The sequence below is a fragment of the Gavia stellata genome, chromosome 3 (genome assembly GCF_030936135.1).
Source record: "Gavia stellata isolate bGavSte3 chromosome 3, bGavSte3.hap2, whole genome shotgun sequence".
NCBI lineage: Eukaryota > Metazoa > Chordata > Aves > Gaviiformes > Gaviidae > Gavia > Gavia stellata.
This window is the reverse complement of record NC_082596.1, coordinates 66,698,827-66,714,562: the sequence shown is the minus strand read 5'-3', so window position 1 is coordinate 66,714,562 and position 15,736 is coordinate 66,698,827. Positions and strand designations below refer to the sequence as shown.

Sequence of the window (15,736 nt, the reverse complement as noted above, 5' to 3'; positions counted from 1 at the left end):
GCAAGCAAAGCCAGTCAGCAGGGAAATAAAGAGAGACAATATGGGAACTATTAAAATTTTTAAAAGCCTTGTAGATATAGCAAGCTATTGCAGTCATGTAAATATATTAAGCAGATTTTTTTCCAATAGTATTGGTGGTTTGTACATATAAGACTCAGATATCCCTAAAAGGGACAAAATAAATATTGGCAGGTAAGAATTACAGAATCACTAAGGTTGGAAAACACCTGTAAGAGAATCAAGTCCAACCATCAACCAAAAAACACCACCATGCCCACTAAACCATGTCCCACAATGCCACGTCCACATGTTCCTTGAATACCTCCAGGGATGGTGACTCCACCACTTCCCTGGGCAGTTTATTCCACTGTCTCACCACTCTCTCGGTAAAGAATTTTTTCCTAATATCCAGTCTGAACCTCCCCTGGCGCAACTTGAGGCCATTTCCTCTTGTCCTGTCACTAGTCACTTGGGAGAAGAGACCAACACCCACCTCTCTGCAACCTCCTTTCAGGTAGTTGTAGAGAGCGATAAGGTCTCCCCTCAGCCTCCTCTTCTGCAGACTAAACAACCCCAGTTCCCTCAGCTGCTCCTCATAAGACTTGTGCTCCAGACCCCTCACCAGCTTCACTGCCCTTCTCTGGACACACTCCAGCACCTCAAAGTCCTTCTTGTAGTGAGGGGCCCAAAACTGAACACAGGATTCGAGGTGCGGCCTCACCAGCGCCGAGTACAGAGGCACGATCACCTCCCTACTCCTGCTGGCCACACTGTTTCTGATACAGGCCAGGATGCTGTTGGCCTTCTTGGCCACCTGGGCACACTGCTGGCTCATATTCAGCTGGCTGTCAATCAACACCGCCAGGTCCTTTTCTGCAGAGGAGCTTTCCAGCCACTCTTCCCCAAGCCTGTAGCGTTGCATGGGGTTGTTGTGACCCAAGTGCAGGACCCGGCACTTGGCCTTGTTGAACCTCATACAATTGGCCTGGGCCCATAGATCCAGCTTGTCCAGATCCCTCTGCAGAGCCTTCCTACCCTCCAGCAGATCAACATTCCCGCCCAACTTGGTGTCATCTGCAAACTTGCTGAGGGAGCACTCAATCCCCTCATCCAGATCATCGATAAAGATATTAAACAAGACCGGCCCCAAAACTGAGCCCTGGGGGACTCCACTTGTGACCGGCCGCCAACTGGATTTGACTCCATTCACCACAATTCTCTGGGCTCAGCCATCCAGCCAGTTTTTTACCCAGCGAAGAGTGCACCTGTCTAAGCCACGATTCGCCAGCTTTTCCAGGAGAATACTGTGGGAGAGTGTCGAAGGCTTTACTAAAGTCCCATTAGACAACATCCACAGCCTTTCCCTCACCCACTGGGCAGGTCACCTGGTCATAGAAGGAGATCAGGTTGGTCAAGCAGGACCTGCCTTTCATGAACCCGTGCTGGCTGAGCCTGATCCCTTGGCTGTCCTGCACATGCCCTGTGAGCACCCTCAGGATGAACCTCTCCATAATCTTCCCCGGCACCGAGGTCAGGCTGACAGGCCTGTAGTTCCCCAGATCCTCCTTCCGACCCTTCTTGTAGACCGTCATCACATTGGCAATCCTCCAGTCATCCAGGACCTCCCCTGTTAACCAGGACTGTTGACAAATGATGGAGAGTGGCTTGGCAAGCTCCTCCGCCAGCTCCCTCAGCACCCTTGGGTGGATGCCATCAGGCCCCATAGACTTGTGAGTGTCCAGGTGGCATAGCAGGTCGTTAACTGCTTCCTCCTGGATCACAGGGAGTTTATTTTGCTCTCCATCCTTGTCTTCCAGCTCAGGGAGTTGAATACCCTGAGGATACCTGGTGTGGCTGTTAAAGACTGAGGCAAAGAAGGCATTAAGTACCTCAGCCTTTTCCTCATCCTTTGTGACAATGTTCCCCCCCGCATCCAGTAAAGGATGGAGATTCTCCTTGGCTCTCTTTCTGTTATTAATATATTTGTAAAAACATTTTTTGTTATCCCTTACAACCGTGGCCAGGTTGAGCTCTAGATGGGCTTTTGCCTTTCTAATTCCCTCTCTGCATGACCTAACGAGATCCTAGTACTCTTCTTCAGTTGCCTGCCCCTTTTTCCAAAGGTAGTAAACTCTTCTTTTTTTCCTGAGTCTCAGCAAAAGCTCCTTGTTCAGCCAGGCTGGTCATCTTCCCCGCTGGCTCTTCTTATGGCACATGGGGACTGCCTGCTTCTGCGCCTTCAAGATTTCCTTCTTGAAGAAGGTCCAGCCTTCCTGGGCCCCTTTGCCCTTTAGGACCGTCTCCCAAGGGACCCTCTCAATCAATGTCCTGAACAGGCCGAAGTCTGCCCTCCAGAGTCCATCATAGTGGTATTGCTGACCCCCCTCCTTACTTGGCCAAGAATAGAGAATTCTATCATTTCATGGTCGCATTACAGTTGAGGCAGTTTCTGCAGGCACGGCCTGGGCAGGGATCCAGCAACCATCCGGCAGTGTGGGAGGGCATTTCTCGACGGGCCGAGCTGGGATGCCGGGGCACTGATGGCCTGCACAGGGGCACTGGCCGGGCCGGGGGGCTACAGGGGCCCCCTCGCTGCCTCGGCCACCCTGCGATGAGGCTGCTGAGGGGAGACCAAAGGTAAAAGCTTGGCAGCTCGCTGGTCAAGAGGCCTGTTTTTTTATTCTCTGCCTTTGGGCTCCTACAAATATTTCCTTGCCTCCCAGATCGGGGCAAGTCCTATGATAGAGAGAGAAAGATCTGAAGAACAAGGAGGGGAGACCTCCAGGCAGGCACACGCAGAGACGTACGGCGTTTACACAGCAACACAGGTGCTGCGCCGAGTGCTATGGCCACCGGCTTCCCCAGGAAGTTTGTTTTTCCTTCCTTCACTTTAATTATTAACTCACTGTTCAACTACAGATCGCAACAAGCAGGAAAGCCTAAAAGCCAAACACGCCCTGCTTTCAAACACCTCAGGCTCATGCTCCATTTATTCAAGTGCTATGAATTACAGGGGGAGTAATAAAAAAAAAGACACCACCTTTTTGCTCTGGAAAGCAACTATACAAATAGCAGGATACAAATTTGTGCCTCTTGTCTCTATGAGCTGGGGCAGGGGAAATGGCTTCATAGCAAGTAAACGGCTGTAACTGAGAACAGCTTTTCTCTGCAGAGCTAATACTTCTGACTACATCTCAAGCACCAGATCCCTCCCCAGTTTCAAAGGCTGGCAAAGCTTTCTCAAGTGTTTACTGCTTGGACTAAAATTTTGCAGATTTGTTAGCAGCTAGATAAAAATTCCCTTTTGTGAACAAATGCTCTTGCATCCTTTCTCGTAGCTGTCTGTATGGGGAGGCCTTTCTTGTCATTCCTTGTTTTCCCTGCAGCGTACACCTCCCTCAGTTTCTGGAGGAGAATTTAATCAAGAGGTAATAGCCCTAATTGACAGAGGAGCACGATTTCCCCTGAATTGCTGCCTACTTAAGGCAGAAACAGCTATAGAGATGCTCACGTTTACATCAATCAACAGTGTAATGAAGAGGATTCCCTGCCACAGTCCGGAGGACGTATCTGAACTAGCACCTGCCTCCACTTTTGCCCCGGGTTGGCTGAGGAAGAGTGCAGTTGCTGGGAGAGCAAGTGCTTGGCTGGGAAGCAAGAAAGTGTCCTGCAGCAGAAGGAACACCCCAGCAACATCGTTCCTGATGCTCATTTAAGGGAAAAAACCAAACAGCCTTCTGCTAATTTCCGTGAAATACGATCTTCATTGGGCTATAATGATGATGGGAGCTAGCCTGGAGCAGAGGCATGCTTTAACCCCTTTTCATATTACTTCGTAGGAGTTGTAAAGCTTCAGCTGCCCTGGTCCCTCACAGGTCAGATGCTGCATGGTTTCCAAGAGCCGTTGTGTGTTCTCACTGTCCAGCCAAGGAAGAAGTCCTTACTACATACCATGAGGAGGAGGCCATGTCATTTTTGTCCTCAAAAAAGTACAGTTTAAAACACTGCTGCGGTTTTGTTCATGTATGTCTCAGGGTTAAGGAGTAAATCTCTTACTACGGATGCTGTTCCACCGTGTTTTGCAGGGAAAAGCTTCTATACTTCAAGTTGCCCTAACAAATGAATTTTCCGCTTTCTCCTTTCCATGTCCAGTCTCCGTCTTCCCTTTTGCGAAAACCCTTTAGAAGTATTTAGCACCACAAAGGTACTCTGGTTTTTAATACTGTTTGTAATAATGGAAAGGGCATGCTCACATCTTTTTTAATCTGCCCAGCATTCAACTTCTTTGTCATGGTTGGTTATGACTCTTTGGAAACCTGGCTGTAATCTGTCTTCTTTGTTAACCCATTCCTTTTATATTGTCGTACTCTTGCCCCGTGCTTTCTAATTAAATTTTTGCTCCTTAAGGGATCCATGTGCTTGGCAGCAGCTTGCCTCGATGAAAACACAACTTTGAGTCATTTGTTTTGGGGGAAAAAAGTGAATGTATGGAGCAGTGTGGAGACTTTCCTACTTGATGAAAGGGGATGTCTCATTTAATTCCTGCTGATCAAGGCAGTCTTGTCATAAATTTTTTATTTTTTTCTTCTTGACATGACTTTTGGAAGCAAGCCACTATATTGATAAGAGTATAAAAAGCAAGAAGAAACTAATTGTAAGTAAGTGACTATTATAGCCTGTTTCTTGAAAAAAAATGAGGCTTATCTCAAAATACTGGCTTGAGCACATGTTTCTCCTAACAGAATTTCAGCCAAATTTGATAGAAGGGCAAAGGGTCCCAGAGATATCAAGTTCCTACAAGATCTATGAAAATAAATTATGGCTGCCAAGAATGCTAGTTGGAAAACAAACTCAATAACTATTACCATGCCAAAAGCCACACAGTACAGACAGGAGGCCAGCAAAGACCAGATGAGACATCAGTAACATATGCTTTGACCTTAGAAGAAGAATCTTTTTTTGGCCAAACATTTCTTCTTTAAATCCCGCAGCATTAAAAAAATTAATCACATGAATGACTTCATTTCATCCATGCAGTTGTATGTTGGTTTGCCTGCATTAGCATGGGATTTCACGCCACAGCTCTTGGGCCAACTTCTCATTTGGGCCAATCTTGCTTACTTAACTGCAATGCTATCACTTGAGAATTTGGCCCTCTATTTTGGTTAGGATTTACTGTAATCCTGCATGCTACAATAGATGAGCACTTATCCTGTCATCCCGTGTTGTGTTTTGGTTCTTTTTTTAGCTCTCATCAGCACATACGTGAGAAATATTTTTTCACATAGAAGACAACAGCATCCAACAAAGGCTATTACAGCCTTCCCTGTGCCATCACAGTTTTGTGGTTAGGCTTTAGACAGGTTCTTTGTTCTGCCCTTTCCGCTAGGCTGAAAGCTTTATGACATGCCTTTGGGCAATGAAAACACATAGTGTCTGGGTTTTTCCCACAGGCATGTTGAGTTTGCATTTAGAGATACTTCCAGGTGCTTGCAGTGCCCTGCCTTAATGCGCAGGAACAGAAATAGGAACTGGTCAGGCTAATCAAGGCTGACAAAAGCCACGCCTAAAGAAATAACTGTATTTGGCAATAATCAGAGTCATAGAAGGGTTTGGGTTGGAAGGGACTTTAAAAATCATCTAGTTCCACCCCCCCTGCCACGGGCAGGGACACGTTCCACTAGATCAGGTTGCTCAAAGTCCCATACAACCTGGCCTTGAACACATCCAGGGAGAGGGCATCCACAAATTCTCTGGGCAGCCTCACAGTAAAAGTTTTCTTCCTTATATCTAAATAATCAGGATCAACTCAGCATTTCGATTTCTGAATAAATCTGGAGGAGGATGCAAGATGAATGCTTTCTGCTAGGGATCTTCTTGCTGTTGACCTGCTGGTCACCAGAGACCTGGTCTGTGATCCTAGGTCTCCTGGGGTGGTAAAACGTAGGGGAAGTCTGCTTTGGATGGCTTTGAAGCTGGCTGATATTTTGGCCATAAAACTTTGTTTGAATGACTAGCTGCTGCATTCCTGACCATACTAAGTTAAACACGTGATTTAGATAGACAATACATTGTGCAAGGCAAGGATGAAGTGCAAGAGTAGCAGGAGGCTGCTCATCTTCTTTGGAAGTAAAAAGCAAAGACAAATCCTTTATGGCTGTTCAGGGGGAGCCCCTGAAGATTAACTTCAGTCCCCTCCAGTCATAACTATCCTGGTGGTTTGGGGGCAGGGAGATTATAACAAGGCTGATACCTGTCTTACCTGATCAAATTTACACTTCAAAAATTTTTACACATGGTCTCTTACACACTTACAGTTATGTGAGGACAACTGACTCTTATCTGAAAGTCTTCTGTCTGATTTTAGTATAATTTAAGCGAAGTGAAATACCTTTCTGTGAAAGCCCTCCAAGCATAATGGCAATGTGCATTTCCCTCTGTATCTCCCCAGACATCATCGGTTTTATGGAAACTTTCAGTAATCCAAACCCAAAATCTATAGCCATTCATCTACAAAACTCTTCCTGTCAAATTATTACGAGAATATACATAGAGCTTCATTAAAACTATAGCAAAGAGCAAGCAAGGAAGATCCTAAATGATGTCTATACAGAAAGAAAGATGTACAGCAATGTAAGAGAGAAAGGCAGGGGCTGTAGTTCCTGTTCCAAGAAAATGACTTCTTCAGTGCTGAAAGAAACTGTCCTTTTCACCAAGTTTTCACCTCAGTACAAAAACTTTTAGAAAATGCATGGAAAAGTGTCCATAATGTAGAAGAAAGAGGTTTATGAGTGAGCAGAAGAAGAGAGCGCAGGCAGTTCACAGCAGCCATGCAGTAGCAGGTTGGAAGCTGGAGACTCAAAGGGTTAGAAAGAAGTCATAGGAGTAATACTGGCAGCAGACGGATAATGCCAGCAGTTCACAAACCTGTGCCGGTGTGTGGCTGACTTAGGCTTGATTCTGCCTCATATCCCCCAAACAAACCAAACCACAGAAGTCCCTCCAGCTGATGGACAATTTATATAAACTTTAGCCTCATAAACCCCCCGTGTTTCACTGAAGCCTTATGGATATGTAACACACACCTAGAAATGGAAGGCATTTTCTTGAGAGGAGAGGAGAGGAGAGGAGAGGAGAGGAGAGGAGAGGAGAGGAGAGGAGAGGAGAGGAGAGGAGAGGAGAGGAGAGGAGAGGAGAGGAGAGGAGAGGAGAGGAGAGGAGAAGAGAAGAGAAGAGAAGAGAAGAGAAGAGAAGAGAAGAGAAGAGAAGAGAAGAGAAGAGAAGAGAAGAGAAGAGAAGAGAAGAGAAGAGAAGAGAAGAGAAGAGAAGAGAAGAGAAGAGAAGAGAAGAGAAGAAGAATAATAGACTATTTCAGTTGGAAAGGACCTACAATGGTCACCTAGTCCAACTGCCTGACCACTTCGGGCAGACCAAAAGTTGAAGCCTGTTGTTAAGGGCATTGTCCAAATGCCTCCAGCAATTGCCTGTTGTTGCAGGAGGACAGACAGAAAGCAGCATCTGGGATTTGGGTTGGTTTATTGTAGGTCTACTTCTGTTGCAAAGTTTCCTCCCCCCCCCCCCCCCCCCCCCCCCAAATTCTTGATGGTTCAATAAAAGATGATTAATTAGCCTCCCTCACTGGATGGTATTTCAAGTTTCCTTCCTCACTCAGAGCCGTCAGGAAAATCTGTGCCTCTCAGCTTACCGACGGGCTCCCTTTTGCATTGTTTTCCCAGCTGCTCCCATCCCCTGGCATTTAGTGTCAGCTGGGGATGCTGCAGAGTAGCTGGGAAGAAAAACAGAGCTGAAGGACTACAGTGGTCATTAAGAAAAATAACAGCTTAGAGAATGCAGGCTGAAAAAAATGTAATTATGAAGCCATTTGCTATTCAAGAAAAGACAACTTCCAGTGCTGATAACATTACTTATCACTTGTATAGCACTTCAGACACAGTCACTAATTAATCCTTGTGAAATATCTGGAAGGTATGCCAGCGTATTACTGTCTCCCCCTTTTACTGTGCAAGGAAAACAGAGACGTTAAAAGCCCAAAGAAGAAGTAAAGGTCAAAAAGAGCACTAAAGCAGAGAGATGCTCAGTCCCAGCTCACTGCTTGTATCATGAAGGACACTTTCTTTCTGTAGGATGGTGAAAAGCAGCGCAAAGGGGATTCTTTACCCCTCCCACTATAACCACAAGCCTGTGCAACACAAATTACGTGAAAAAGAGAAAAATCACTCAGTGTTGTTAGACAAACTCATTGTGTGAAGGTAGCAGAGACCTTTATTTGATGCAGCGCTACAGGCGATCCCCATACCTACGGGAGAGGGGCAGGGGACTGCTCTCAGTCTCCCAGGACAAAGATCCCCTTGGGTTTTCTGTCACAGAGGCAGACTGCTCTGCCTGCTGCCTGCTGGATAGGAGACCGTTTTGGCCCTACACAACCATGAGAACCGAAAGCAGATTGCTGGCAAAGGGGAACAAGGCAGCACGTCATCTTATCACTCAGGGTAATACTGCTTGAGCAGAAATACTGCCAAAAATAGGCAAGAAAACCAGAGGAGAAAGCCAAAAACACTTGAGAGCCTGTTTGAGCACCCTGGCAGTTAGTGAGTACTGTCTTCCAGAATTAGCCTATTTCTTCTGTTTAATAGGGAGAGAGGGAGTTGGTTCTTTCTTCATTCAACTTCTGTTAAGCTTTTTCTTTTAATGGCAAAACCTAGACAGCAGAAGCAAAGGAGATGCAAGCTAGATGAGGGTGCTGGTTTAGCTGGAGTCATCTGAGCAATGACTTTAGGCAATCAGCGAAACTGTTCTTGATTTCTCGAAGCAGAATAGTTCGTTGCTAGAACACCCTCATTTTGCATGTTCTGTGTGCTGATACCTGACACAGTATAATAGAGTTCACATCGATATCAGCAAGAATACAAAAACTGCTGTAACACACCGCGCTTGCAACCCAGCTGGTGTGATGCTGTCTCCAAAGTGTCATGTGAGGGATGTGCAAGGGCAGCTATGGGCTAGAGTGGGGCTGGAAGATTCCTCTTGACCTCTCATCATTAGGAAGCTTCCTGCAGTGTGAGATCCCTGGCTAAACCTTCGTTTTATCACCAGCTACAGCTCACTCTAGAGAGCCCCACTTGGAGGTCCCTTGCTTCAGTGACCCGCTGCAGTGTTGACCTCGGCAGCCTCATTTTAAGCTTCTCCTTCAACATCTTGTGTTTGCTGTCACTGGGTTCGTTTGAGTGTGCTTTGCGCTGGTGTTTCAATACCCCAAGACTGGCAGCTCCCAATCTCATCTTTTGTTCCTGGGTAAACAATCAGAAGCTTTTCAATTTCTCTTCAAATCAGTTTTTCTGTGTCCCTAATGATTCTTAGCTCTTATTGTTGAATCTTTTTTGATTTGCTTTAATGTCTTTTTACGTGCCTATCTGTTCATCTAACCATCGATGCTCTAGAAAGACATTTCTGCAGAAACTGCCAATATTTCAATCCAAATTTACTTGCAAATTAAACAAAAACATGCTTGAAAAATTATTCACAGCTTCTATTTTTTTATTGTAGCCCCAAAGATACAAGAATCCTAACCGGCTTGTAAATATAATTCTGATTTTACACTTGATACTCATGAATTTATGCCTTTTATCAGCTACCTTTTCCCTTTTAGTTAATTACCTTTTGCTTAAAGGAATTGTTTCATGTCTGGTTTCTGGCACACCCTCTCCTTCCATTTGGAAGATGCTTACTCCTTTTCTCTTCCTAGTTGGGCACATGCTGTGTAGCAAAAATATTAAGCCCGTTATCAGAATATATTCTTTATGCACTTCTGAGCAGCTGACCTGAGTGGCAGGATTTCTCCTTCACTGACAGTGACAGTCAAAGGCAACGTATGACCTGGAGCTAAGGAAACCAGGCCGTGTGAACTGTTGTGTAACTTCTGGTAGAACTGAGATGCAGAAAGTGAGAGAGGGGAAATGCTGCCAAAAATATGAAAGAAAACCGGGGGAGAAAAACAGAAACACTTGAGAGCCAGGTCTTGACCTTACGAGCCACAGAATTGACACCTATTTGGCTTCTAGCTATCTTCAGCAATATTGATGTACATTTTCTTCCTAAGCACCATTTAAAATTAATAACAGCGTATTTGTTATAAAATTGACCTTGGAAAGAAACCTATCATATTAAAAAAACTAATCAGCACTCGCTTGAAGAAACCATCACCGTTGTCCTCCCCCTCACCCTGCCAGACTGTGCCAGTGCTTTTTCGTTTTTTGCTATTCAATCACAGTAAATGACTTTCTCTCTGCGCTTCCAACCAGCCCCTTCTGCCAGTGCCAACTGCAGTCTCACCGTGACAGCAGCTGTTGGGCTGAAAACAAACGATCGAACTTCTCAGGTGATTGCACTTGTTGTCATACCTGTTTAAATGCCACCTTGTTGCCAAGAGAAAAGCTGTTCACCTCAGGGATTGCTAAGGGAGCTAGCAATCAGAGAACAACAAATACAAATCATCTCTCAATGTAATCACCTATTTACTTGGACTTGATGCACAACTAACGCGGCGCGGTACTTACTTCTGGTCCCATTTTCTCCAGAAGATGGTGAAAAAAATTGTCAAGCTCCTTCCCTTCTATGTAACCATTGTCTAAATAAAAGTCAAATATATTAATAGTCAGGCGACACTGCCTGAGCTCTGGGAACCATGTTGTGGGCTGCGTGCAGGGAGCCCAAGGCTGCATGGTAGGGGTCTCAGCTGGGGGCCCTGCCTGCCCGCTCGGGAGGTTTGATATTCAATTTGATCAGTTCACCTCTACGTGGGTGCTGGGCACAGTGCTGCGGGGCTCCCTTAGGAGTTTTCCTTACAGAAAACTTTTCAGGAAAAAACCCCACGAACTGCCACAAGAGGGAACAGCAGAAGGAACAGGGAGGTGATGAAAAGGCAAAAACTTTGGAGTGAAAAGAAGGATTTTCAGACCTGGTAGTAGGGCATGATGAGGAGGAAGAAGGGGCTTTGAATCACCTGCGGGACCCCTTGGGGGTGAAGCTTGGACACGCTGGCAGGCACCCACTTGTGCAGGCACCCGTCCACATCTACAACAGCCCAGGCACCCCACACTGCACCCATCTGCACGCGGACCCAGACAGGCACCCACCCAGACGGTCGCCCTCCCCATCATGTGGCACCCACCCGCGTGGGCAACCCCTATGTGGCACCCACCCAGACGGACACCCGTCCACCCCAGCACACACGCACCCAGCACCCACACGCGTGGGCACCCTCTAAGCGTCACCCACCCAGGCGGGCACCCACCCGCCCAGCAGACTCCCCGCCGTGGACGCCCCCCCGCGTGTCCCGCCCCACCGGCCCCACTTGCCGTCGGCGTCGAAGCGCCGCCAGGCGCCGAGGAAGGCGGCGGCGTCGAGGCGCCCCGCGGCGCCGCTCTCCATGGTGCTGCCGGCGGCGCCCGCGCAGCCCCGCGCAGCCCCCGCGCAGCCCCGCGCAGGCTCTGCCCGCGGCCCGCCGGCGGCCCCGGCTTTGAGGGCGGCGGCCCCGCCCCGGGGGGGGTCGCGGGGAGCGGGGGAAGGCCCTCCCCACGCGTGTGGCACGGCCCCGCGGGGCCCGCCCCACAAACGCCGCGCCCGCCCTGCCGGCGCTGCCGCAGCTCCGCCACCCGCGGGGCCGCCTGGCTGCCGCGATCCCACCTGTCGCGCGTGCCCCGGGCGGCCACGGAGCAAGGCCCGTGTCCAAATCAGCGTGTGCTTGGGCACAGGTCTTGGCAGGACGGATCTCAGCCTTCCCAGGTAGGCTGGAGAAACACCCGACCCCGCAGCCACCGCTTCGAAAGGGCTGTGCGCCCCTTGCAGAGCAGACAACCTTTAAAGTTTCAAAACTCCCCGGACGAAGGCAGAAGTGCTCGAGGGAAACGTGAGACTTGAGAGAAGAAGTGGTGTTTAGGGGAAAAAAAAAGTTTGCTAAAACTTGTAACCCTCCTCCCCAGTTTATAAAAACGAAGCAGCTGCAGACAGGGATCTCTCACCTCACCCCTCCCAGCCGTCAGGACAGTTTCCCTCGCAGGAACGAAGAGCCACAGAATAAAGACAGATGGAAATCTACACCCTCTTCCTCCTGTACTACTAATCAAAAGAAGAAACCTTGCGGTTAGAGGTTTCAGTGCTGGTAGAAGAAGCCTGATATTTTTATTCATGACGGTCCTGCTTGCGACTACATGTGATTTGAATGTCACCTGTATAGTCATCTGCAGTGATTTCAAGTACCTGGGCCTGGGCTCTGTGTCTTTGTGTGTGCTCCCAGAATCGTTGCTAGCCACTTTATTATCTCCTTTGAGATCCCTTACAGAAAGTTTTTTCCAGGTTGCTTTTGATTTGATATATACATATTTTGATTTTATGCAAATACCGATTGCTTTAGACAGGCTCTCAGAAGCACAGCAGAAAAGGCTTTTAAAAAGTATTTAATGTTTGCCCTGAAGCAGGCTTCTGTTTGATCTAAGAAAAAACCCAAACCTGAAGAACTAAAAGTTGCATTTTACTTGGGAAATATCAGGTCTCTCTTCTTTCAGAGGGATCATAACAACGATATCCAGCTTTTCCAGTTGCAAAGGAAAAGGAGACACTGCAGAGCTGATGCCTTTAAGCAGCAGCGTGTGAGTAGCTCGGCACAGGGGTTCCCTGGCCAGCAGCCTGGGGTCACCTTCGGACTCCAGAAAAACAATCATCTAGATGTTGATGCAATTGCAAGGCTAAAAGCAACCCCCGAGTTTTATGAGCGTGCTCAGACAGGGGACCCCAGCTCAGGAGAGGAGCCTACGCTCAATAGGTAACGACACACGGGGAAGTCTAAGTTTTTAGAGGACACCTGCACAAGTCCTTTGCTGGCATGACCTGCTGCTCCGCCGTTTTCTCTTTGACCCATCCTTGCCTCCCCGCCAAAAGACATTTCTGGCGCCGGGGTGATGGCTCCCCCATGGAATCTCTCCTGCAGCCTCTTCTCCCCAGTGCTTCCCACCACGGCTCCCCAGCAGCGGTGACCTTGTTTGCCCCATGGGAGCTGCCTGAGTTCCTGCATGGGATGAGGTCACCTGGTGCTGCTCCATGGCATGGTGGGGCATGAAGGCCATGTTTTGGCCCCATCTTTCTTCCCAGGACCCAGAGCCCATCTGCCCCAGACAGGGAGCATCCTGATCCAGGTTTTTAGCAAAGAGCTGCCCATCAGTTTCTAGCAAGGTTTGTAACCTGGCTTTGGGAAGCATCACCATGGCTCCTACCAACAAGGGTCCTTGGTAGTATGATCGTGACAACTAGTTTCTTACTAAAAATATTCTTAATGAAACTAACTTAAGAGGAAATACTACCCATGTTTTGAAATACTTCCAAGGGGAAGCACCCTGCCGATAACAGGGACAGAGACAGCGAGGTTTTATGGGAACTGATGCAGAACTCAGTGCACTAAGAGCTTGTCACAGCTGGTTCTCCCCCGTGCCCTCACAGGAGCAGGCAAGAAGCATCACATCATTTAAACTGCCAATATTTATTCAGGATCTCACACAACCTCACTGAAACCAGGTCCAGGTTGGAGATAAAAAAGGACTTTAAAGCTTAATGGGCTCTCACAAAAACACATCGTTACTTGTGCATGAGGGTGTGGATGATACGTGTCCGTCCGTCTGAGCATCCCTGTCCTCCCATGCACCCTCAGTGCCAGCTGTCTGCCCTGGCAGGGAGAGGCTTTGCTTTCACACAGCAGCAGAGCATGCTTGCAAAGGGAAAAAAAAGGAGCAGAGATTATGTCCTCTTCTTCTGTTTGCACCAGCTATGCCTTTGCTTCCCCCCGCAAAACACTCCACCAACATACCCTATAGATGTAGGGGCCACCCCATAGACACACAGCTTAGCTGCTCTGCCTCCCCATGTATCACACAAGATGGATTTGTGGGTCTTAGGATTGGAATTGCAGAAATTTAGCTCGAAGTGACTGGAACCAGGTAAGCTGAGAGAAACCCCAGCCTGCGGTGAGGATCCGGCTGCCCCACTGCCTCGGTAAAATGGGGTTTGGCTTCTCCAGTTGATTTTGGTGACTCAGTGAAGCATGAATGAAAAAAAAAAACAGCTCAAAGCAACTTTTACTGGTTTGGCAGGGCTTTCTGCAGGGTACCATAAATTAGAGGAGCGTATTGAACTATGGATCTATTGCCATTAGTATTTAAGCAACAAACTGAAGATAACTGCTGTGTGTGCAGCTCACGTACCAAACTCAGCACCCTCTCTGCCTTGGCTTATTTCCTTAAAGGAATAAATAAGAATCAAAGGCAGGCAGTATTTTAAAAAGTAGGGAATACTTTTGATTAAGGACTTCTCCTTTGGCTCTGGCTTTGCACTGTGCAGTAATGCTCGAGGTAGAAGATCTCAAATCTGTGTTTTGAAAAGCTGAAAATGAAAAAAAAAAGCAATTGAATTCTTTTACTTCAGAGCATTATAGATTTTTAAGATAGATATTTTGAAAACCACACCACTGTCTCATTATTTTTTTCTTAAGTTCAGAAATGGCTTTAATGTAATAATACTTGACAGGATGATTTTTTCCATTAAGGCTTTGTGATGGCAGATCATTAGTTCAGATGTTTCTTTTATTGGTTTATTTTCAGATTATGGCAATTAGACATCAAAGAATAAAAAATGTCCCTTCGCTTTTTTTTTAATGTGAATCTGGGTGTGTAAAATAGCTTTAAAAAAGTACAAAAATAGCTATTTTTCCAGAAAACTTGTTTTCTCTGTGATCTGCAAGGGTCCTGAAAAATGCAACCAAAAATTTGGGATATAGAGAAGTAAGACTCCCTAGGAAGTGGGAATGAATAACCTATTCCTGATCTCTCTCCCCCTTTCAGCTCAGGCAGTCTTGTGTTGGTGGGTACCAGCCCTCGCTCTCCCGTTCAGGGAGCCTCCGACCCAGCTTCTTCACTTTCCCGGACCCCCTGACAGGCGCTTCTCTTCTACAGCACCCCTCACCCTTCCCAAAATCCTGCCTTGAGGAGTCCAACAAAGATGTTCTCCTCTACAAAGAGGAAAAAATACCCCGGATACACCCTGACTTCGGTGGCATTTGGCTCTTAAATGAATGTGCTTCAGTAGGTGCCTTGATGCTGGAAGCATTTGCATGGCCATTATGTGGCCCCGCTGTGGGTCGGGGAGCCCTCCAGCAACGCCGTATTATTTAGCTGATGCTGATAATAAATTTAAACAATGGCAATTTTTTCAAGGTAAGGAGCAGAGTAAGGAGGACGTGGCCACACCCCAGGCTGGGCTAGCTTTATGGAAAAGCTTAATCAAGCAACTGGAAATGGGAAAACATGCGTGAAAGTGCACATTGCTGCTTTGCAAACAGAAAAAGGAGCAGCCAACAAATGCCTCCTTCTTTGGGCCAGACTCAAAGTACTGATATCACACACTTGGGTTTCCATGACCAGAATAGGGAACCAAAAAAAATCAGCATCTGGATTTCTGGCACTACTTTGTCACTCACTTTTTCAGAAGGTAATTCCAATAGACACAGACATGGATTTATAAACGGAAATAATTTTCCTCATCAAATGGCTTCAGCTACCCTCAGCTTTGCACTGACCGGAGACATCGAGGAAACCACCGCTGGCACCCTCCACCACGTTTCCTCCTGCACTGAGGCTGTGTTTTGCAGGTGGTTTGGGTCCTGCACGGGTGAGTC

At 47.3% G+C, this 15,736-nt stretch overlaps 1 protein-coding gene across 1 annotated transcript in view; it reads right to left on the bottom strand.

Annotated features, from left to right (window-relative positions):
* Window positions 1-11,448, bottom strand: part of SCGN (secretagogin, EF-hand calcium binding protein) — a 32,739-nt gene extending 21,291 nt beyond the window's left edge. The window contains exons 1-2 of the mRNA XM_059815597.1: window positions 11,376-11,448; window positions 10,575-10,645 (exon numbers count right to left, since the gene is read on the bottom strand). Coding sequence (XP_059671580.1) covers window positions 10,575-10,645; window positions 11,376-11,448 — 144 coding nt within the window. The remainder of the gene's footprint in view (window positions 1-10,574; window positions 10,646-11,375) is intronic.
* Window positions 11,449-15,736: the final 4,288 nt, after the last annotated feature.